Here is a 25381-nt window from a genome sequence, read left to right on the forward strand (position 1 = left end):
TTAAGGAATTGCACTAGGGTGATTTCAATATTAAGAGAAGGAAAAGTTGTTAAATCTACATTGTGCATGGTTAAGTGAAGAGGTTTTTTTTTGCATTGTCATTGGTCTTTATATTATTATAATTTATGTAAGAGGAACACCCATGAGGTAGTAGCATTGGAGGACATTCAGAAGGTAGTTGGAGGGAGTGGGTCAAATGGTGGGGACTATTGCTGTACAGGTGTGAAGGTTTGCTTAGGAGAAGCTCTCCTCAATAATTTGTTATCTTACAGCTCTGGCAGCAGGCAGCACTGCTTGGCCTTGGTTTTCCTCGTCCCCTTCTTCATCTTGTTCCTGCACTTCTTCCTTCTGTGGCTTGGTCCCTCTGAATGGCATAATTGTGTAGCATTCAGAAAACCACTGCAAATCTGGAGCCTCGTTCGGGACTACATTACAGGACTCGTCCAGATCAGTCCAGGCATCAGAACCTTTGCTCGAGGATACCTGCGGTTTGCTCAATGAGAGCTCTGGTTTCTGTGTGGCTCTCATTGTATCGGCTCTCAGCGTCTGTGCCCAGGTTTCTGACAGATGTTTCAACCCAGTGTAGAGGGGATACCCACTGTCTCCAAGGAGCCAGCCTGATACCAGCTAGTCTGGGTCAAAGATGGGTGATTGAGGATTGGTACAATATGAAGGCATCATGACTACTGCCAGGAAAACAGGCACAAACCTGCATTATTCGCTGTCTGTAGTCACAGACCAGCTGAACATTCAGGAAGTGGAAACTCTTCCTGTTATAAAACAAGACTGGTTCTTAACAGAAACAACACAGGGCAACATGTGTGCGGTCAATTACACCTTGCACCTGGGGAAATCCAGCGATGTGGGCAAATTGAGACCTTTCTCTTCCTGATTAGTAGTTTGCATTGGGAAGGTGATGTATTGCTGTCTCCTTGTGAAGAGAACATCTGTCACCTGCTTGATGGCTGTATGGACAGCAAACTGACTGATGTTGCTTAACTCACCTGTTGCAGCCTAGATTGCGCCTGTGGCATTGAAGTTGAGGGCCACCGTAACCTACACAGCCACAGGCACTGCTGTGTGTGCCCTGGTGTTTGGCTACAATTCCTATTGCAACAGGTGACACAGGACTGCCTGCTGCTAAAACGCAGCTTCCTCATACATTCCTCCTCCATCACGTTGAAGTAAGACATCCCGTAGCAAAACACCCACATGCTGTAAGGCTTCCTTTGCCCTTGTATCCATTGCCCTCTTCTTTGAGCTTTCACAGGTCTGTGCTGCCCTGCTTCCTACTGTTGCCGCTGCTGCTGTTTCTGCTGCTGTGGCAGCCTCAGTGGTAATCCCAGCAACATTCCCATCTTTTCTGTGACCCCTACAGCCAATGAAGTAAAACAGTGCAGCTGCAGCCAAATGTCAGCTCTCCGACAGCTCTGTAGTATTAGAAACTTCCCTAACGCAGCCAAAGCAGGCAAAACAATGGCACTAAAAATCCCCACTAGCCAAAAACAACTATCCACAGACTTAACTTAATGGGAGTGGGGAACCCTTTAAATATCACTGCTTCTGCCTGATTCTTAAGTGTTGGCACCATGCTTTTCTGCACGGTCTGAAGCACGAGTGAATCAAAAGCTCCCAGGCACCAATTTCTCAAAAGGGACCTAATACAGGACCCCTATTTAAACATTTAATAAGGCCAACATCCATTTCAGGTAGCTGCCAGGTACGCCTAAGGAATACCTAATCAATATGATGGCTGACACGTTTTGTCCGCATTTCTGGCACAGGACATCCCGCTGCAAAATTGATAATTGCAACGGCAATTTTGTGCAAAAAGCAAATGAATTTCCACCCTTTCTTCTACACAGTAGGTTCAAACCTTGTAGTATGTTGAAGTCTATGCAACATCAACAACAGTTTGCTTGTTGAACAGGAAAAATGTCCCAAGGCACTTTACACAGGGCAAAGGAGAAAGAAATGATAAAGACGAATCAAGGAACATCGCCAAGCACAGCGTGAAACACAGGAGGGGTGACTGAAAACTTAGTAAAAAGATGGATTTGGGGGAGAGTTTTAAACGTGGAGAGAGAAGTAGAATGGTTGGCAGAGAGTTCCAGAGACTGGCACAAAGTGGCTGAATACTCCGCCTCCAAAGGTGGCATGAAAAGATGGGAGATGAAGAAAAGGTCAAAGTCAAAGGAACGAAGAGAGGGGTGTGAGGCCAGCGGAGGTTGCACATATAGCGAGGCAAGGCTGTGGTAGAATTTGAAAATTAGCTTTTGCGCTAAACTAGAATAAACAATTGATGAGGAAGGCTGGAAAATGTGACAGAAGTGTTGTCATTCAAGGGAGCTCAGGCCTACTTGGCACTGTTGACAACGTCAATATATTTCAAAAACCTATGTCCAGGCACTAATGGAATATTGTTGCCATGTTCAGTAGATTGCAGGAAAAAATGGCCCCTCGGTTAAATAGCCTGCAAACACTTAAAATTCTAAACCCATACATGAGGAATGGGCACTTGGGTGGTGCAGGAGAGGATCACTGAGACCATGTGTAACCATACACCAGCACGAGTCAACACCTTCTGGAGAGGATTGCAGAAAATTGGAGGGGGGATTTAGCATACAAGTTGACTAATTTTGACTACTGCTCTTTAATTAGTCACTGGCTTAGTGGTCCACCTAATTTTTCCCCATCTTGTAGGAAGCACCTAACTTGTGTCGGTACATTCTCCTAATAGCTCACCTGAGATCAGGAACTTGATTGGAAGGTACCACCAGACAGAGTGGTGGAAGCAGTTTCGATAGTAACTTTAAAAAGAAATTAGATACATACTTGAATAGGAGAAATGTGCAGGGCTGTAGGGAAAGAGCAGAGGAGTGGAACTAATTGGATAGCTCTTTCAAAGGACCAGCACAGGCATGATGGGCCGAATGGCCCCCTTCTGTGTGCTGTGAAAACACATCAGGTTCCACATGTATGTTGACGACACCCAGCTCTATCTCGCCACCACCTCTCTCCGCCCCTCCACTGCCTCTGATTCGCCACACTGCTTGTCTGACACCCAGTATTGGATGAGCAGAAATTTCCTCCAATTAAAAACTGGGAAGACCAAAGCCATTGTCTTCGGTCCCCGCCACAAACTTTGTTCCCTATCTCTATAACCTCCTCCAGCCCTACAACATTCCAAGATCTCTGCACTCCTCCAATTCTGGTCTCTTGCGCATCCCCAACTTTCATCGCTCCACCACTGGCGGCCATGCCTTCAGCTGCCTAGGCCCTAAACTCTGAAATTCGCTCCCTAAACCTCTTTGCTTCTTTACCTCCTCCATTAAGACCCTCCTTAAATACTACCTCTTTGGCCAAGCTTTTGGTTACCTGCCGTAATATCTCGTTATGCGGCTCCGTGTCAATAATTGTTTGATAACGCTCTTGCGAAGCACCTTGGGACGTTTTACTGCGTTAAAGGCGCTATATAAATGCAAGTTGATGTTGTTATTGATTCTAATTTGTGTTTTATATATTTTACAATACATTTTCATCCCAAATCTGCTTTCTTGTATTATTTAGATGGATAACTCCGTTATGCATGAATGCACTGAGCAGTTTTTAAATGTAACTTACAGATATTATAAGAACACTTTAAAAAATGTTAAATGTCGCTTTTTGGCAATTGCTGCCTCCTGTCTCAGTCTCTGCCACTTGGGCTGGTGGCTGAGTGAAGCAAGTTTAGGATTGGAAAGCTTCTTACATTCAGCAAACGCCTTCGGGGGACGCAATATAGCAAGAGACGCCGAATTGCAAGCGCTGTAAAATATTATTTACACCCTAATTGAGAAACTTGCTGCTATTGTCAAAACACGCAGAACTGCCGTGCCTCCGGGCCCGGCAACCTGCACCGCGTTCTCTATTTCCTCACCGTGTGTTACCCCTCCCCCCCTGTGGACGGAGTGGTGCGGTCCATGTTCCTTTTGATCAGTCCATGCGAGAAATAATCGCGCAACCGGACGGAGCAGGCAGAGTGCTGGAGGTTCCCCAGTGCCACCCAGCAGCCGCGTCGCTGAAGTTTACCTTTGAGAGAGTAAGGAAAACTTATTATCAGCAGCCACCAGCCTGATGCCGCCAGCCATGATCTGACGATCTCTCTTGCCTGCTTTTCCAAACCTTTAAGACACATTCCCCCCCCCTTTTTTTTTAAAGTTCTGGTTAAAACAAAACAAATCTTCAGGAGTGAGACAAGATCACAATGCAGCCTGTTGCGCTGCTTTTTGGCTTCCTGCTGGCTACTGTGTTACACGACCAAGGTAAGACCTTACCCAGCTCTATCAGTAGTTCTTCTCACAGTATGTTTATGGGGGTGGAGAGAGATACGGCGGTGCAGTTTGCAAAGTGGATGTGCAACAATCAGTGAGGTCTTTGGACGATACGGGGACCGAGGTGATGCCCCGTACTTGCCCGTGGGCATGCGGCGTGTTGTTTGGGTTCTGGATGTGTGTCACTTAACACCTTATTGACTTTCATTCCAACCTTGCAGGCTTATACAGAAAAACTACAGACACAGGGGGTTAAAGTGAGCTTGTCTTTACCAGCGATACCAGTGCAACAGCTCAAAGTTGTTTGAAGAGCAAAACAAAGTTTATATAAGTTTTGAAACACGTATGCTCGGTTCTTTGTCTCCCCCCGCCAAAAAAGGACTCTCTCTCTTCGAGTTGTGTACATTGTTGTGTGCCAGAAATGATGTGTGGAGAAGGGGGTGATAAGAGGAGGTTCGCTTTGAGTCATGTACATTCAGGCACTCTACACGAAAGTAGCGAGGCAGAAAAGTTCCTCAGGTCTGCAGGTTTTCAACACCTTGCATGTTACAACAGCAGCCGCGATCAGGACTGGTTGGTATGCGTTCGGAATGAGAGAGCTTGGATTCAGGCGTGGAGAGCAAGGCGGAACACCCGCTCCAAACAGGCAACGCAGCTTTGACTTAATAAAACTGGGGGGTCGGCGGCACATTTTAAAGAAAGGTCGCCTCCGCAAGTATATAGTACACACATATAAAATAAAACCCGTATGGAGATCGTCCAAATAAGATAGCATTAACAATGTTGGTTTCAAAGTAAGTGATAACACCTGGAAAGTTGTGTAGAGCAGGTAATATGCTTCAGTGGGATTTAACATAAACTGTGAAGTCCTAAATAAGAAACAGTTGCTATGCCGGACCATGTGCCCAGTTCCAATATTGCACTCAAAGAGGAGTTTTATATGTCCAGTGCCTCTACTCTATTTAAAAAAAACTAGCTCTGCCACGCTAGTTAGCTTGGCTAGAGCTTGCCCCCATCAGCCGAAAAAAAGCCTTTTAAAAGCACAGTATTGTACGTCTTTCCTGTCGACGAATTTGCTCGCCAGTCAGATTAAAAGGCTGGTCACAGCGCTGTTTGGGGTGCCTCTGCATAACTGACAGCTGCGCGATCCCCTCCGAAACTCCACATTTTGCTAAATCCAACTGTGTGCCGCTTTATTCTTAAGCCGGTGGCTCAGAATTGTTCTGCTTCGTTGAAGTTTAAAATAGTGTGAAACTGACAAGCCGCTCTGTTTGAAAGAAGAGCCCGTGCGTTCCGTTTACTTTGCCGATCAGGAGAAGATAAACTCTCCAGCAGACTGCCGCGTTTCTCCTTCCCTTTTCTTGCAGCGCGATTAAATATGCAGGCGCCAGCTCAGGCTTTATCTGTTGGAAGACAAAGGATTACAACAGCTCTTAACACCAGCGGACGAGTGGGGACACTGCTCTATAAAAGCATTATCTGGAATACCATCGCACTTCCAGATAGAGCAAGCAAATAGCCATGCGGAATGGATTGGGTTTTCCAATTGAACTTCCCTTGATTCCTTTGCTTTGTCTGAGCAGCGCAGGGATGCCGGGGAAACTAGACTCGATCATTTCCGTTGTAGGACTGTAATTACAAGTCTTCTGACTATAATTATCGAAGCACTCTTCTAAAAGATAGAATGCGCTTCTGTGAAACACATTTCAAAGACGTTGAACAGCTAAAGGGGACGGTTAATATAAAATAGCTACACTAACAAAGATACATTTTAGCAGTTTAAACTTGGAATTGTAATAAACAAGGAGTACCCTGTCACTTTGTAACCACGGGGCTATCCAAGGCAGATGTTTACGTTCCGTTTAAAATCATTTATTTGCCTTTCCCCACCCACGCACAAAACATTGGTCGTCAGATAGACAAACAAGGATTCTACTTAATATCAAACTGCAGTCTACCTGCTGGCACTTGGGCGATTCTTACCGTCCAATCAAGGTTTACTCCAATCCATCTTCTAAAAAATGTGGAGTTTTAAGGTTAAAGATCCCAGAATATTCCTCGGTATCTACCAGTCGATTCTGTTCCGAAGACTTCCAGAAAAATGAGCAATTCCTCCTTTTGTTATCGAGGACATTGCATTATGTAGGGAACAATCTAGGAGAGTTGTTGGGGGATGATAATGTTTTCATTACAAGTCCAGTGTTTTGTCTTAACCTAACCTAACCAAGTCCAAACCTAAGAGAAGAAGAGTGTTTTGGCATTAGTTTGATTTAACCGGACACACACAGCTATTTGTAAACGTCATTTTAATAAAGGAAACGCGCAGCACCAACAGGTAAAATGGTAAATTCCGTCGCTGATCTGCTTGTTTGAATTCCAAGTGCCAGACATTATTAGCCCGAAGACTGTCCATGTGAGGTACATCCACCTGCTGACTCCGTTTGAATGTCTGTGCCACACTGAAGCAAGCTTTTGAATGCAAGCAACTATTTGTTTTGAAGACATCCCAGTGCCAGAACTGAAAGCAAGGCTGCTGCGATCTTATTTAGGAATAGCTCAAACCGGGAGGAATAATTGCCCCATCGCCTGGAACCGAAAAAGATTGATAAAACTAACCATCACTGTTAGCTGTGGGGTTGGGTTTTAAAATAACATTTCTTACCGTTATATAATCGTAGTAATAATACCACGACAATAAATAATCATCCTGTAATACCGATTTGTCCAGTGTCATCGATTAGCTTCAGACAGCTTCTTAGCTTCATGTAGCTCGGGGTTTTAAGACTCACTCTCCATTTATAATACCAATTCCTTAATACTGTCTGCGATTTTCTATTGGGTAACTGAGTGTTCCTGTAAATTGTTCGATTGCTACTTTAATATCATTTATAAAAATAAAACTTGTTCACAGATATGTGTGGTTTTAAAGGAAGGTGAGTAAAAAAGCGTGTGCGTGAACCGGCGGTCGGTTCCAACTTTCTCTCCAGTCAAGCTCCTTCTGAGGCAGTTTCTGGCACCGCGGTGCCTGTATTTGCCCAGGTTCCATCATGTATATTAATACAGTGTAAAGAATTTCTGTCGTGGAATTCTCCTGCCGCCCTGGTGTAAAGCCTTCAGCTGTTGTATTACAGGAACTCACTTTGAAAACCCCAGTTAGATCCGGGGGGTGTCGAGCGGGGGAGAAGCAAAAGCTTCTTCACGGTCCTAGCGCCCAGTGAGTTGCAGCAAGCAAGTGCGCTGTAGTTTTGTACATGCTGGGATATATTTATCTTGCAATGCTACCGCTTTATGCCAAATCGTCCTTGTAGAGACTGTTTATCCAAAACAAATGCCTAAAATGCTCACAATTAGTTACATCTGAATTATTGTGCAAATATATAAAAACACTTTAATTATTGAAGACTGTCCATTTCTGTTGTCTTTAAACACAATATGGGAAATGTAAAGAAAATGCAAGACGAAATATGCCAGCATTGAATGAGAATGTGACGAGAACAACTTTGGAGTTGAAAGTGGAAGCAAGATGCAAAAATATTGTTACACCTAGTACATGGGAAAATCGCTAGAAGGGGTTCACTACCAAATGTGGTGTACATGGATTTCCAAAAGGCATTCGACAAAGTGCCACATAACAGGCTTGCCAGTAAAGTTGAAGCCCATGGAATAAAAGGGACAGTGGCAGCATGGATACAAAATTGGCTAAGTGACAGGAAACAGAGAGTAGTGGTGAACGGTTGTTTTTCAGACTGGAGGAAGGTACACAGTGGTGTTCCCCTGGGGTCAGTTCTGGGACCACTGCTTTTCTTGATATATATTAATGACTTGGACATGGGTGTACAGGGCACGGTTTCAAAATTTACAGATGACAAAACTTGGAGGTATAGTGAACAGTGAGGAGGAGAGTGCTAGGCTTTAGGAAGATATAGACAGGCTGCTGAAATGAACGGACACATGGCAGATGAAATTTAACACAGAAAAGTGAGAAGTGATACATTTTGGTAGAAAGAATGAGGAGAGGGCATATAAACTAAATGGTACAATCCTGAAGGGGTGCACGAACAGAGAGAGTGTGGAAATTATGGTGAACCTGTATTAAACACTGGTTCGGCCCCAACTGGAGTATTGTGTCTAATTCTGGGCACCACACTTTAGGAAGGATGTGAAGGTCTTAGAGAAGGTGCAGAAAAGATTTACAAGAATGATTCTAGGAATGAGGGACTTCAGTTATGTTGATAGACTGGAGAAGTTGGGGTTGTTCTCCTTGGAGCAGAGAAGATTGAGAGGAGATTTGACAAGAGGTGTTCAAAATCATGAGGGCTCTGGACAGAGTAGATAGAGAGAAACTGTTCCCATTGGCGGAAGGATCGAGAATCAGAGGACACAGATTTAAGATGATTGGCAAAAGAACCAAAGGCAACATAAGAAAAAACTTTTTTACGCAGCAAGTGGTTAAGATCTGGAATGCACTGCCTGAAAGGATGATGGAGGCAGATTTAATTAAGGCTTTCAAAAGGGAGTTAGATAAGTATCTGAAGGAAAGAAATTTGCAGGGCTATGGGGAAGAGCAGGGGAGTGGGACTAGCTGAAGTGCTCTTGCACAGGCTCGACCAGCCGAATGGCCTCCTACTGTGCTGTCACCATTCTATGATTCTATGAAATCATTCGGAGTCAAGCTTCGAGTCCTGAGTGTCTGATATTGGTAACTTTCAACGACATGCACACGGTTCAATATGGAAAAATGATCCATTTAGATCCTCGTATGGTACCTTTTAGATATGAAGGACAGCTTAATTTGTCAGATCACAATCTCGGCGGGTAGTAGGGCCCTGCGGAATTCTTTTTTTCCTCGGCTCAATTCGGTCATGTCGCACTGGACAACAGGTGGTGGCGTCCCTAAAGCGAGACGGCCTGCAGTGGAAGTGACTCCAGAACTGTCTTTGTTGTAATTCACCTCTTGTCTAACTTAATTAAACAAATTATGAAAGCGCTTCTGATAGTACCGAGTTCATTTATTCTGTCCGAGTGAGTTACAACATATCCCAATCAACAATTATGCGGTGACCCTGGATAGGAAACTGAACCATATGAGTCGATGACTTTTTGTATTCAGTGAGAAACATCAATATGAGTATATCAAATGATAAATCACAATGTGTAGTAGAGATAGATATGGCTACTGATATTTAGAGGTATAGTTGAAATACTGTTCATCAAAGACAGGTGAATGCATTTGCTGTAGATTGTAAAAAGTGGTTCAAATGTATTGCGTACAAATACGTTTCAAAGACTATTTTTTGAGGGGTGGAATTAAGCAACAAAATGTATGATGAGCTAGGCAATCTCAGCAGAGGTGGTGGTGGAGGCATTACAGTGGGATTCACTGACACTAGGGTAAGGAGGGAGAGAAGAGGAATCAGCTGGGGCTTCTGCTCCCAATTGCTGTTCAGTGACCCCTGTGAGAAGTGTACACAGGTGGAGACTAGACTGGATGAGGATAGAATATGGTTTGCCATGGCTGTGTTGACCTGATGATTAAATACCTTGCCGACACCGTTCCGGCACCTACATGGAAATTGCCCATTTGATTGAGGCAGTAAAGGGCAAGTGCCATCTGCGGAAATGAATGAGTGAGTCACTGCTCTCGGGAGAGGAAGCATAAGCGGGAAAAATGGAGGATGGAAGAGAAAAGTATAACCACCATGCTTAAACATATTTGTACATAAGAAATAGGAGCAGAAGTGGGCCATTCGGCCCCTCGAGCCTGCTCCGCCATTCAATGAGATCATGGCTGATCTTCTACCTCAACCCCACTTTCCTGCACTATCCCCATATCCCTTGATTCACTTAATATCCAAAAATCTATCGATCTCTGTCTTGAATATACTCAACGACTGAGTCTCCACAGCCCTCTGGGATAGAGAATTCCAAAGATTCACCACCCTCTGAGTGAAGAAATTTCTCCTCATCTCAGTCCTAAATGGCCGACCCCTTATTCTGAGACTGTGACCCCTGGTTCTAAACTCCCCAGCCAGGGGAAACATCCTCCCTGCACCTACCCTGTCAAGCCCTGTAAGAATTTTGTATGTTTCAATGAGATCACCTCTCATTCTTCTAAACCATAGAAAATATAGGCCTAGTCCACTCAATCTCTCCTCATAGGACAATCCCCCCATCCCAGGAGTCAGTCTGGCGAACCTTCGTTGCACTCCCTCTATGGCAAGTATATCCTTCCTTAGGTAAGGAGACCAAAACTGTACACAATACTTCAGGTGTGGTCTCACCAGGGCCCTATATAATTGCAATAAGACGTCTTTACTCTTACACACAAATCCTCTTGTAATAAAGGCCAACATACCATTTGCTTTCCTAATTGCTTGCTGTACCTGCATGTTAACTTTGTGATTTGTGTACAAGGACATCCAGGTCCCTCAACACCAACATTTCCCAATCTCTCACCATTTAAAAAATACTCTGCTTTTCTATTTTTCCTACCAAAGTGGATAACTTCACATTTCTCCACATTATATTCCATTTGCCATGTTCTTGCCCACTCACTTTAGCTTGTCTATATCCCCATGAAACCTTGTACCGTTTAGCACTCTCAGTCAGTAAATTTTCCCCACCTCACCAAATTAACACAACTGCTTCTATGGTTTTGTGTCACTGTCTTGAGTAAGCTTGGGAGCCTAGTGTAATGATGCGGTGTCATCACATCATCATTTCTGCTAAACTCCTGCATGACTAGATTCTATCATTTGTGGCCTGCAATAGTATGGAGATCCTAACTGAACCTTTTTTATTTCATTATTAGGGATAGCAGTATATTTTCAGCATTGTAGATTATCTTCCTGAAGTATTCCTGGATGGAGTGCAGGAGAAGGTTCCCTAGGAATTGTTTCACACATACATAACACAGAAAAGCGGCTGTAGCTGCATTTTCCTATTGGTTTGGAGCCATTTGAGACAAATAAATGATCATATAAGAATATAAGTTCCCCTCTGACCTAATGAGCAGACTGGTGTAATTGTGTTGTGCTACAAAGTGTAGAAAGTGCGTTCATACTCAGGATTCCACACATGATGAACTCTCAGTTTTGATCATGCTACTGGGAGAAACTGAAGGAAACAGGAGGCGGGTTAATCAAAGCTGCTCTTGTGCATCTCTTACTGGTTGGCTCAAGAATTGCAATGAGCGGGCTCTGTAAGTATGCTGACTGGCTGCTCTTTTGACTGGAAAGATCCAGAAGATGAGGAAGAAAGGAACTCCCGTTGGTAACTGGAACTTGCTGGTGCAGAGTCAGAGCACTGCTGTTTCACCTTTGCATTTCGATCCAGTCGAGACAGATGGGTTAGGGTGAAAAATTGTTCTATCTAATGGTTATCAATGGTTCAGTGAGAAGTTTTGTTGAGATAGTTGTTCAGTTCCCCAAGGACTTCTATCTGCAGCCCAAAACTGTCATCAGATCTGGCATGGCATTGCTTGTGATAAATCAGCAATTTGCCTGTAGAGGTCATAAAGATAAGCCTATTCTGGAACTAGAAAGGATACCCTTGTGCAATAGGGAACCTTTTCTGGTTGCGTTTTAGCTATAATGGGGGGTGATGTAGATTAGGTAGTATATTATATATGGTGTCATTAGGTATAAAATATTCCATACACTATCATCCTTATCCTTTCAACTTGACGAACATGCAATCCATTAAAATATATACAATTTGAACTCACATTGTTTAACTCACTTGTAAACATTTCAGCCCTGAAAATCCACATCCTTTTTAGTGTACTTTCGCCATTACTTTGGTGGGAGTCTGCCAGAACAGCTGGAAGCTGGACAGGATCCACGATATCCTTCTTCTGTAAGGGGGAGTGGACATGCCACCCTATCAGTGGTTATGGGGCCCAAATGGGGACAAGCCAGGATTGTGGCCTGAACTCTTGAAGATTTTGGAGGTCACTTTTTCTACAAAGGGGGCAGTGGGAGATCGCTACAATGTTTTTGGGTGCCCAGGCACCTCACTGGACTCCCATCATTTCCAAAATGGCTGGCGCCCAGAAGTTCCCCTAGTGGCATCAGCACCCACCAATGGCAAGGAACTTAAGGAACCTTCCTCTGCCCCCAGAAAAACTGCTGGCTTCAGCGGTAGATGTTACCAGTGGACGCAATCCCAAGGTAATTACTGGGATTGCTGGCCCGCAAATTGTCCTAGCCTTTGTTTTTAGCATTTAAAATACAGTCGTTTGAGTGTATCCTTTCAGTGACCTCTTACGCTTTAAGGGATTTACTTGACTAATAAAATGGGAAATTCAAATCACTGGCATGGGAAGAGTTAAGGGTACTAAGCTGGGAAGCTATCCATTCAAGTGAGAGGATTGTTTTAGAAAACTGCCTTGATTGATTACAGGCTTAATGAACAAATAACAGTTTGAGCATTGCTTTGGTTAAAAACCATGGAACAAGTAAATGATCTATTATATACATGCTGCCTTTCATTAGACAGTGCTATTATTACAGGGAGACCACCCAAAACACTGATAATGTGATGGCTTCAGGCAATAATATGTTCATTATTGCCAACAGTTAGACACTATGATTAACCTTCCCTGAATGAAAAACATAATTCATTCTCTGCATTACTTCTAATTCCTTGGAAGTTCGCAACACAGGGTTATTAATTTAAGGAGAGGAATGAGGGTGTGCAGTGGGAAAAAGAATCTTTGACCCGTTAGGGATCAAGTTCAACCTGCAGTCTTACACAAGACAAGTTTGCTAAATATCTCAGCAAGTTGTTGGGCAGGGATTCCTATTTATAGTTGTTCAGCTACGTACGTTGATATATACGGTTTGGGGGGGATATTAATCTGAAACTTTGAAGAAGCACTTCTGTTGACGCTTAATATAATTTTTCAGGTGATTTTCTACCAGTGTTGCTTTTTTTTGTTCAAGATGCTTGAGTTGCCTTGTATAGATATGATGAACCATGTTGATCTGAAAAGTACATTAATAAGGAATGACAGGTGAGTACCGGCTGGCTACAAAAGAAAGCATTCATTAAACATGTGCTCCAGGGGGGCAATTGGGGGATAGGAAAGGAGTCTCCTTATAATTGAAATTTGGCAGAGCTGGGAAGAACGTCAGCAGACCAGCATCATGACTAAAACATGTATGAGAACTGTCAAAGCCCCTTTTTATTATTTTAATATTTCTTCTCTGATAGGAGTAGTTTGGTTAGTTTTGCAAATGAGAGAAGTTCAAGTTATTTGTCGTGGATGTCTCTGCTTTTAGAAATGCTAATGCATTCAGCCCATTAGTTGGATAGCAAAGGGACGTGTTTGCTTTACTGGATTGCAAGCATTGCGCATTGCTGCGGTGGAACAGGAAAAGGTGCAAGTGGCAAGCCATATCCAAAGTGCCGGTATGAAGTGAGAATGTACAGTATTTGAGATCTTCCATTCAGCTGCCCGTGCCCCATCCCCCGCTTGCCCTTGCCCTCCAAGCCAAATTTCCTCCAAGTTTCCCCACTGAGCTCACATCTTTCTCTAGCTTCTCTGAGCTCATTTTGTCCACGAGGCCCACCTCCTGCTATCTTGACCCCATTCCCACTAAACTACTGACCACCCTGCTTCCTTTCTTGCCCCCCACAGTAGCTAACATTGTAAATGGCTCCCTCTCCTCAATTTCAAAATCACCGTCATTTCCCTCCTTCTGCCCTTGCAAACTACCGCCGCATCTCCAACCTCCCTTTCTTCTCCACATCTCTTAAATGTGTTGTCAGCTCCCATACCTGTGCCCATCTTTCCCACAACTAATTGCTTGAATCTCTCCAATCAGTTTTCCGTCCCGACTGTAGCATTGAAACTGCCCTAATCAAAGTCACAAGTTGCATTCTCTGTGACTGCGGTGCACTATCCCTCTTCGTCTTTCTCAGCCTCTCTGCAGCCTTTGACCTGGTCGACCACACCCTCCTCCAATGCATCGCCTCCATTGTCCGTGAGTGGGACCGCACTCCATCTCTCCATCTCTCCATTTTTCTCTCCTCCTTTAAAACTCTCCTTATAAACACCAGCATAGACCTTTTGGGCTGAATGGCCTGTTTCTGTGCTGTAAATTCTATGTAATACGATACTTCTGAGCAAGCTTTTAATTACCTCTCCTTCTTTGACTTGGTGTCAATTTTTGTCATTATATTCAGATATTTTCTATATTAAAGGTGCTATATAAATGCAAGTTGTGTCCTATATCTCATTATTAAGGACAGTGTATAGCTGCAGCTTTAAATCACAGTAAGAGCTTAACTTGGCAGAGTGAAGGCAGTTGTGAAACAGAGTGCTGCTGTTTGTTTACTGAATATATTCGTCGTATCGCAAAGTAATTAATTACACCGCTTATTTCAAGCACTGACACATACTGAATGCAACTAAATTGTTTAAGGCTGAACTGAAAAATACTGTAAATGTTTCCAACATTTTTCCCTCAAGTGCAAGAGGCCTAAAGAAATAACATTATTTATTTCAATAGCAAAATACTGCAGATGCTGGAAATCTGAAATAACAACAGAAAATGCTGGAAACACTCAGCAGGTCAGGCAGCATTGAGGAGAGAGAAACAGAGCTAACAGTTTGGGTCGAGGACCCTTCGTCAGAACCCGGTTCTGACGAAAGGTCCCCGACCTGAAATGTTAACTCTGTTTCTCTCTCCTCGATGCCGCCTGACCTGCTGAGTGTTTCCAGCATTTTCTGTTGTTATTTAACATTATTTATTTGTTAGCCAATGCTATAGTGTGGCACTGTAAAGAAATAAAACATGTCATCTGTAAAATGACTGGAACTGAGGTTAACATGAGCGAAGGGCTTATTTTTGTTTGGGAGAAACTTTATCTAAGCTAGTAACAAGAACTAATTATACATAAATTATAGTAAGCATCCTACAAATGGTACTTTGCTGATAGATTGATATCTAGTTTTTGTAAGATATATTTTTTGAACAGATTTGACATCGGATTCCATAGGATATATGGCACAGAAACAGGCCATTCGACCCAACCAGTCCATGCTGGCGTTTATGCTCCACTCGAGCCTCCTCCCGTCTTTCCTCATTTAAACCTATCAGCATAACCCTCTATTCCCTTCTCCCTCGTATGCTTCTCTAGCCTCCCCTTAAATGTATCTATACTATTCACCTCAACTACTCCCTGTGGTAGTGAGTTCCACATTCTCACCACTCTCTGGGTAAAGAAGTTTCTTCTGAATTCCCTATTTGATTTCTTGGTGACTATCTTATATTGATGGCCTCTAGTTCTGCTCTTCCCCACAAGTAGAAACACTCTCTCTGTATCTACTCTATCAAAACCTTTCATAATTTTAAAGACCTCTATTAGGTCATCCCTCAGCCTTTTATCAAGCGAAAAAAGACCCAGCCTATTCATCCTTTCCTTTCCTGATATGTATACCCTCGCATTCCTGGTATCATCCTTGTAAATCTTCTCTGCACCCTCTCCACTGCCTCTATATCCTTTTTATAATATGGGACCAGAATTGTACGCAGTACTCTAAGTGTGGTCTAACCAAGGTTCGATACAGGTTTAGCATAACTTCTCTACTTTTCAATTCTATCCCTCTAGAAATAAACCCTAGTGTTTGGTTTGCTTTTTTTATGGCCTTGTTAACCTGTGTTGCTACTTTTAGTGATCTGTGTATTTGTACTCCGAGATCCCTTTGTTCCTCTACCCCACCTAGACTCGCATCCTCCAAGTAATAAGTGACCTCCCTATTATTCCTACCAAAATGTAATACCTCACATTTATCTGTGTTGAACTCCATTTGCCAATTATTTGCCCATTCTGCAAGTTTATTAATGTCTTCCTGTAATTTGTTGCAGTCCTCCTCAGTATTGACTATCACCCCCCGCCCCCCGCAATTTGGTGTCATCTGGAAATTTAGAAATTGTTTTTGATTCCAAAGTCTAAATCATTAATATAAATTGTGAACAACAGTGGTCCCAGCACTGATCCTTGTGGAACACCACTACCCACCTTCTGCCACTCTGAATAGCCACCTTTTATCTCTGCTTTCTGTCTTGAAGCCAGCTAGCTATCCATTCTGCTACTTGTCCCCTGACTCCGCATTCTCTGACCTTATTCATTAGTCTATTATATGGTACCTTATCGAAGGAATTTTGAAAATCTAGATAAATTACATCTGCTACATTACCCATGTCTATTCTCTCTGTAACCTCTTCAAAAAATTCACTGAGATTAGTCAAGCAAGCCTTTCCCTTTTGAAATCCATGCTGACTATTCATTATTATATTTTTGGCTTCTAGATGTTCTTCTATTTTCTCCTTTAGTAGGGATTCCATTATTTTTCCTACCACCGATGTTAAGCTGACTGGCCTATAGTTCCCTGGACATGTCCTATCTCCCTTAAATATAGGTATCATGTTAGCTAGCCACCAGCCCTCTGGTGCTACGCCTTTTTCTAATGAATTATTAAATATGTGTAGTAATGCCTTTGCTATCTCTTCCCTAGATTCTTTTAAAATGCACGGATGTAAACCAGGGGCTTTTTCCTCTTTGAATTTGATTATTTATCTAATATATCACCTCTTTTTATTTTAAATGCAGTTATTTCATTACTAATCTCATGGTCCAATGTCATGTCCACCTGTTCTATCTCCCTGGTAATTACTGAAGCAAAGTAATTATTTTATATTTCTGCCATCTCTCTATCACTGCCTGTGGTATTATCCTGTCCATCCCTTAGTGGTCCTATTCCCATCCTGACCTTCCTTTTTTATTGATGTGCCTGTAAAATATTTTACTATTGTGTTTTATGTTCCTTGATAATTTAAGTTCATAGTTCCTCTTTGCCTTCCTAATTGATTTTTTGACTTCCCTCTTAATCTCTTTGTATTTTCCCTTATCATGCTCTCCCCTGCTGTCCATGTACATAATATACACCTCTTTCCTTACCCTCAATTTTTCCCTTATGGCTTTATTCATCCATGGTGTCTCATTAGTGTTTAGCTTGTTCTTGTTTTTTAGTGGAATATATTTTTCCTGGACTCTGTTGAACATGTTTTAAATGTTTCCCATTGCTGTTCTACATCATTGTTTGCCAATATTGTTGTCCATACGTCATTGTTTGCCAATATTGTTGTCCAAAAATGTTATTTTCTGGGAGAAGTCGATCTAATTTGCTTGAATAAATCAATACTACATGCTTCCAGTGTCTTCTTAGGGAACCTGTTTCATAGATTGACCACACACTCACGGAAATATTGGCCCAGTCAGCGGCTCAGTGATGGCGCTCGCCACTGACCTCGAAGAAAGCTGCCCACAAAGATCTAGCGATCTCTGTGGCGTCGATTTCACCTCTCCCGATGTCAATTTGAATTGGGGTGGGGTGGGCGGATTGCCAGCATCCAGTAACAGTGATGTCATCAAGCTGGCTAAGCAGCTAATCACATTGAAGAATGATCACAGACAGCAAACTAGGAAGTAAAATGCAATGATTTTCCTTCACATTTTAATCAGGTTACAGAGAGCGAAATAAAGATTGGAACATACACATGAAATTAAGGTAGAAGCTGAAATATCACCAACAAACTTCAAAAAATTATATTATAAACCATGGAATTTTTATTAGAATGGAAAAAATTGACATACCACAAATATAAAATTATTTTTTCAAGGCCAGAACAATTGTTCAACAGTAATTATGATGCCATTAAAAACCTGTTACACCTTATTCAACAAGGCTTAACTTTTTCGGGGGTTTTTAACAGCGATATTCCAGCGTAAATGGGGAAGTGTCCATCAGTTCAGTGATTTGAATTGATTTGGGGCTCCAGGGAGTTCAACAGGAGCAGGGATTGACTTACAGCAATTTCTGGATTTCCGTGTTTAACTGCGTATGTGCAGACACCAGAAGTTGCTCTCAGATTCACAGATGTAATGACAGTGAAAGCTGACAAGTTTTGCCGTCATCACAACCGCAAATTCCGGTCCATTGTTTCCATAGATTAGTTTTGAATTTAGCCCCCTTCATGCAGGCCGTGTTCTCTGGTTCTACTGTTCTGGACAAGGTGAAATGTCTTGCCATGGTTTACATTATCTAGTCCCTTTAGAATCCTAAAAGCAGCAATCATATTGCTTCTCAACCTACTCTTTTCCAGTAAGGGACGTCCGGTGGTCGTGAAAGACGCTATATAAATGCAAGTCTTTCTTTGACTGTGCCCCTTGATTTTTTTTTAACAAACCAATATCTTTTAAAACTTCATTTTTGAAAGGAAAAAGAATTAATTGTAAAACTTTTGGGGTTGAATATTCTCAGTTCGGTCCTTCCTGTATCAACTTCAGGTCATCCTTGATTGGCTACAGTGAGAGATGAGATAGCGAGCCTGTCATGTTCGTCACTATAACGCGTTACTGTTAGGGAAATGGGGTCAGGCTGCAAGGGTGTGGGAACATGCAGCTGCCGCGTCCCCAAGCTGGCGTGGTTCCAAGAGTGCAGACCTGGCGGACGGGCAGAAGCCGTCCATTACTTTTTGTTTTTAAACTTAAAAAAAAGTTGATGGATAAGTTTTTAATAGGTATGTAATGATATAGGAATTTTATGAAATCATATATTAAAATATAATCTGTTTATTTAAAAAAATATGTGGTTTAAAAATAATGTCGTCTCATTTTAGTTGATCTGATAAAGTTGCTGTAATTATGATATCTGTTACGAACAACCTGAGCATTGGATAAATTGCTTCTTTAGACTGTGATGGGTTTTGGGTTACGTAGAGGCTCTTAAAGGTCTCCCTATCCTGGCGGTTTCCATTTATGGTAAGTACTGTTATATATAAAACAATAGTAAAAAATGAAGAGGCCTTGGAAATTGTGCTAACATTTATTTTAAAGAGTGCCATGTGGCGAAGTTTTGCTCCATTGACTATGAATGGGCCGAATTCTAGTTCATGTTGTTTGCATAACATCATTGTAACTGATTGGTGTAGTGCCATTTTTGTTATTGCTCATCTATCATGCAGCATCAGTGTTTGTTAAACTTCTATGTCAGTACCTGCTCTTTATGAAATGTATCAATAGTGTGTCAGCGATATTAGCTTACCTGTCAATGGACTGTTTATGGCAGATAATTGCTCTTTAACCCATTGAGAGCTAAACATTTGCTGCTCTTTTCAAATGGATGCAGTCTGATACAACCTTTGCAAGATAACCTGTAATATTGCGAAAAATGGCTCTCTGTAAATTCTTAACGTTAAGTACTATGAAGATGAATTTAAGTAGTATGCAGAACTAAAGGATAATTTGTTACCATCCACTCGGTTTAAATTCAATACCTTTTTGGAACTCTTTGTTGCATACCATTCCCCAGTTAAGAGGGCAGATAAATAACTTGTTTAAGCTCACTGCAAATTATCCTTTTGAGCCAGCCGCCGATAGCAGACCTGAATGACCCATTAAACTGATGTTATTTTCCCCTACTCTCTGAGGCACTGCTTTGTTTCTGTAGATCTCTGCCCTCAACACGAAGAAAGATTGAACAAACGTTCATGTATATAACATCTTACCACAGCCTCAGGACATCTCAAAGAGCTTCACAGCCAGTAAATTACTTTTGCAGTGTAGTCAATATTGTTGTGTCCTCAGACATAGCAGCCAACTTGTATACAGTAAGACAAAAGCAAAATACTGCAGATGCTGGAAATCTGAAATAAAACCAGAAAATGCTGGAAATACTCAGCGGGTCAGGCAGCATCTGTGGAGAGAGAGACAGTGTTTCAGACCTTTCGTCAGAACTCTGCCAGCCTAGATTTTTGTATACAGTAAGGTCCTACAAGCAGCAAACCAAATCAGTGGGTAGTTAAATAGTTCAACTGTTTTTGGTAGAGTAGTTTGAGAGAAGAATGTTGGCTAGGATACCAGGACAACTTCCTACTCTTCTTCAAATAGTGCCATGAACTCTTATATGTCCACCTGAACAAGCTGATGGAACCTTTTAAAAAAAAATTGTTTATGGGATGTGGGCATCGCTGGCAATGCCAGCACTTATTGCCCATCCCTAATTGCCCTTGAGAAGGTGGTGGTGAGCTGTCTTCTTGAACCGCTGCAGTCCGTGTGGTGAAGGCACTCCCACACTGCTGTTAGGTAGGGAGTTCCAGGATTTTGACCCAGCGACGATGAAGGATCGGCGATATACTTCTAAGTCAGGATGGTATGTGACTTGGAGGGGAACTTGGAGGTGGTGGTGTTCCCATGCGCCTGCTGCCCTTGTCCTTCTAGGTGGAAGAGGTCGCAGGTTTGGGAGATGCTGCTGAAGAAGCCTTGGCAAGTTGCTGCAGTACATCTTGTAGATAGTACACACTGCAGCCACAGTACGCCGGTGGTGGAGGGAGTGAATGTTTAAGGTGGTGGATGGGGTGCCAATCAAGCGGGCTGCTTTGTCCTGGATGGTGTCGAGCTTTTTGTGTGTTTTTGGAGCTGCACTCATCCATGCAAGCGGCGAGTATTTCATCACACTCCTTGTGCCTTGTAGATAGTAGAAAGGCTTTGGAGAGTCAGGAGAGGAGACACTCACCGCATAATACCCAGCCTCTGACCTGCTCTTGTTGCCACAGTATTTATGTGGCTGGCCCAGTTAAGTTTCTGGTCAATGGTGACCCCCAGGGTGTTGATGGTGGAGGATTCGGTGATGGTAATGCCATTGAATGTCAAGGGGCAGTGGTTAGACTGTCGCTTGTTGGAGATAGTCATTGCCTGACACTTGTGTGGTGCGAATGTTACCTGCCATTTATCAGCCAAAGCCTGAAAGTCATCCAGGTCTTGTTGCATGCAGGCATGGACTGCTTCATTTTCTGAGGAGTTGCGAATGGCACTGAACACTGTGCAGTCATCAGTGAACATCCCCCTTTCTGACCTTATGTTGGAGGGAAGTTCATTGATGAAGCAGCTGAAGATGGTTGGGCCTAGGACACTGCCCTGAGGATTGGATTTGTCCTGCTTTTTGTGGACAGGACATACCTGGGCAGTTTTCCACATTGTAGGATAGATGCCAGTGTTGTAGCTGTACTGGACCAGCTTGGCTAGAGGTGCAGCTAGTTCTGGAGCACAAGTCTTCAGCACGATAGCCGGGATGTTGGCAGGGCCCATAGCCTTAGCTGTATCAAGTGCGCTAAGCCGTTTCTTGATATTACGTGGAGTGAATTGAATTGGCTGAAGACTGGCTTCTGTGATGGTGGGGTCCTCAGGGGTAGGCCAATATGGATCTGCACTTCTGGCTGAAGGTGGTTGCAAACACTTCGGCCTTGACTTTTGCACTCACGTGCTGGGCTCCACCATCATTGAGGATGGGGATATTCATGGAGCCTCCTCCTCCCGTTAGTTGTTTAATGATCCACCACCATTCACGACTGGATGTGGCAGGACTGCAGAGCTTTGATCTGATCCATTGATTGTGGGATCACCTAGCTCTGTCTACATCATGCTGCTTCCACTTTTTAGCATGCATGTAGTCTTGTGTTGCAGTTTCCCCAGGTTGGCACCTCATTTTTAGATATGCCTGGTGCTGCTCCTGGCATGCTCTTCTGCACCTATGTAATCCTATTGAACCAGGGTTGGTCCCCTGGCTTGGTGGTAATGGTAGAGTGAGGGATATGCCGGGCCATGAGGTTCCAGCTTGTGGAGGAATACAATTCTGCTGCTGATGGCCCACAGCGCCTCATGGATGCCCAGTTTTGAGCTGCTAGATCTGTTGTGAATCTATCCCATTTAGCACGGTGGTAGTGCTACACAACACGATGGAGGCTGTCCTCCATGTGAAGACTCATTTTGATGTCTCATCTGAAGAACAACATCTCCAGCACTGCAGCGTTTCTTTAGTATTGAAAGAAAGACTTGCATTTCTATAGCGCGTTACAGCCAAGGAAGTACTTTTTGAAGTATAAGTCACTGTTGTAGGAAACGCAACAGCCAATTTGTGCACAGCAAGCTCCCACGAGCAGCAAAGTGATAATGTTTTGTGATGTTAATTGAGGGATAAATATTGGCCCGGACACCAGGGATAACTCCCCTGCTCTTCTTCAAAATAGTGGCACGGGATTTTTTACATCACCTGAGAGAGCAGACAGCTTCAGTTTAGCCTCTCATCTGAAAGATGGCACCTCCGACAGTGCAGCACTCCCTCAGTACTGCGCTGGAGTGTCAGCCTAGATTTTTGTGCTCAAGTCTCTAGTGGGACTTGAACCCACAACCATTTGACTCTGAGATGAGAGTGCTGCCCACTGAGCTACGGCTGACACACTGACAATATTGCATTGAAGTGTGATCATCAGCCTAGGTTATATGCTCAAGTTCTGGACGGGGGCTCAAACTCTTTATTTAACTGCCGCTCTGTCAGTAGGAAGGTCTGTTTCCACTGACTGCTTGTAATCAGCAATTTCTTGCCTTTTAGTAAAAAAAAATCTGACAACACAGAGCTTTTAAGAGTGCCATCTTTGCCTTCACATCTGGAAGTGAGAAATCAATCCACTATCTTGAAGTGGTAGCATGCAGTTATCTGTTGGATGTAATCACATTCATCTGAATCAAGATAAAGTTCCCAAATGACTAGCTCTTAGAAGAGCAACAACTGTGTTTCAGTATTGCCTCACAATGTGTTTGCTTTGATTTATGGGTGGTCCTTTAGAAAATTCCTCAGGAGTTGCATAACAGCTCCCTCTTAATCAGGGCCAGTCTATGAGGAAGGTGTCTGCAGAAAAATGCTGTCTCCTTCTGTCGCGCTGCACTAATGGTTAAAAAGTCAAAACAGCTACCATTTCGAATCGCAGAACAGCACAGACCAAGCTGTTTTGACATGGAATCCACAGAGGCCACTCTGAAAGGACTGTTCCGATGAAGTGTTTCTACTAGCTGACTTCATTAGTAACCATTCTCAGACAATGTTTGCCATTCTAACTGATGTTTGAAAAGCCTATTTGGTGCTTGGAGTGAGCCGATATTGTTTGTTTAATAGAGCCTGCCGCTTTGGGCTGCCTTTGATTAGAGCTTGGAGAGGCAGGCGTATGAATGTGGATGATGGTGCCGAAAACGTGACATTGCTATGCCATGCGGGTTTGCAGTGAAAATGCCTTTGTACCAATGAAATGTACGGCTGCTTGTACATTAATGCTCACAATCCGAAGGGATGGAATGTGATTTTTAGTAGTAGCAATGCACAGTTAAGTTCATATTTATATTTGGGCAATTTAAAAAATAAAACTTCATTTGATGCAGTGGAATGAAAATATAAAAGCTGTAATTATCCAGACGATCTTATTTCTTTCTGCCTGCCTGAGCTGTAATATCTTGTCCTATCCAATTAAATTTTAGAGTTTGTCACTGTCAAAAGTCCTATTAAAGTGCGTACTGATTAATTGCTTTGTTCTGCAGTCTGTAGGAGAGGACCCTAATAGGTGAATAAACAAGAATTTATATTCATTCTCAGGAATGTGGGTGTCACTGGCAAGGCTCAGCATTTATTGCCCACTCCTAGTTGTCCTGAGAAGATGGTCTGCCTTCTTCTTGAGCAGCTTGATACAACTGAGTGGCCTGCCAGACCACTTCAGAGGGCTTTTAGGAGTCAACGATGTTGGTGTGAAGTCACATATAGGCCAGACCATGTAAGGACAGCAGGTTTCCTACCCTAAGGACATTAGTAAATCGTTGGGTTTTTACTACATTCCAGTAGCATTATGGCCACGTTCACTGATACCAGCTTTTTATGTCCTTGATTTTTTTTAAAGCTGAATTCAATTTCTCAAAACTGTCATGATAGGATTTGAACTCAAGTTCTGCCTGGGTTATTAGTCCAGGCCTCCTGGATTGCTAGTTCAGTAACATAACCACTACGTTACCGTACCCTTAATAAATAATAATACTAGCATTTATATAGTAGCTTTCATGTCAAAACCTATCTCAAAGCACTTTACAAAATTAATTACTTTGGCCTAGAAATTCATTATAGCCACTTTTGGGGCGGTAAAGTCGGGCAGCCACTAAAGTTTGCGCCCGGCGCAAATTCAAGGCCACTTCCCCGATATTCATTAGCTTCGCCCTAAGAGTTTGCTCGAGCGCTAAAACTGGCGATGCATGGCTCTCTTTAGGCGCTAAGCCGGCGGCCCGGGCGCTAACACCGGAAGGTGGGCGCAGGGCAGGTGCGGCGAGCTGCTGATTGACGGCAGACACTCTGGCTCCGGTGAGCTCTTAAAGGGGGAGGGTGGATTTGGTTTTTTGAAAGGCCGAGACTGCTGTATTTGTATTGTTGGGGAGGGCTTCTCTCCATCAGTTTGTTATGTGGTACCGGCACTACTACTACTACTACTACGACTACTACGACTACGACTCCTCCGTCTCTCACAAAGTGTTGCAAAATGGCTGCCTTTTCTACTGCAGGAGTGCCCTTTAATTTGCGCTCCCCGCGGCCCGCCTCGGCTGTGTACCGTTCCACTTCACAGTCGTTAGGGCCGCCCGGCGCACAATGGGGCGGCGTGAGTGAAGTTCCGGTTCCGGGCGCACAAAGGAAATGACGTCATGATCTGCGCGCGCAGCAGGGCGCACGCTAAGACTTTGCGCCGGCGCTAAATGTCTACTGAAGTTGGGGCGAGGCGCAGATCGCGCTGCGCCCGGGCGCTAAGCGCCTAGCGCTCGAGATCTACTCCTCCTAAGGCGCTAACGGCTGGCGCGCCCAACTGAATTTCTAGGCCTTTATTTTTCAATTGCAGTCAACTGTTGTTATGGAGGCAAACGTGGTAGCCAGCAAAGTCTGACAAATAACTCATGAGGTGAATGACCGTACAGTTTTTAGGTCTTGTTGGCTGAAGAAGGAATATTGGCCTGAACCAGCTTACTCAGCTTGTAGTATTCAGTTTTTAACAGTAATATTAAAAATATACTAAGTAATGTCCCATAGCATTGCTCACTGTGAGTCTGGAGGTATTGTAAGAACAGGGCTGTGATGCCAAGTAATATTATCAGCATTAGTGTGGCCCTGGGATCTGAAAACGCTGGAAAAATACTCCAGGATT

General features: G+C 43.2%; 1 protein-coding gene across 1 annotated transcript in view; it reads left to right on the forward strand.

Moving 5' to 3' along the window:
• The first annotated feature begins 4002 nt into the window (after window positions 1–4002).
• The window catches only part of lrp4 (low density lipoprotein receptor-related protein 4), a 512348-nt gene continuing 490969 nt past the window's right edge, over window positions 4003–25381 (forward strand). Inside the window, exon 1 of the mRNA XM_086008096.1 lies at window positions 4003–4304. Within this exon, the coding sequence (XP_085864222.1) occupies window positions 4247–4304 (58 nt within the window). The 5' untranslated portion in view covers window positions 4003–4246. The remainder of the gene's footprint in view (window positions 4305–25381) is intronic.

Source organism: Somniosus microcephalus, chromosome 15 (genome assembly GCF_052327205.1).
Source record: "Somniosus microcephalus isolate GS21.2 chromosome 15, FLI_Smic_1.0, whole genome shotgun sequence".
NCBI classification, from domain to species: Eukaryota; Metazoa; Chordata; class Chondrichthyes; order Squaliformes; family Somniosidae; genus Somniosus; species Somniosus microcephalus.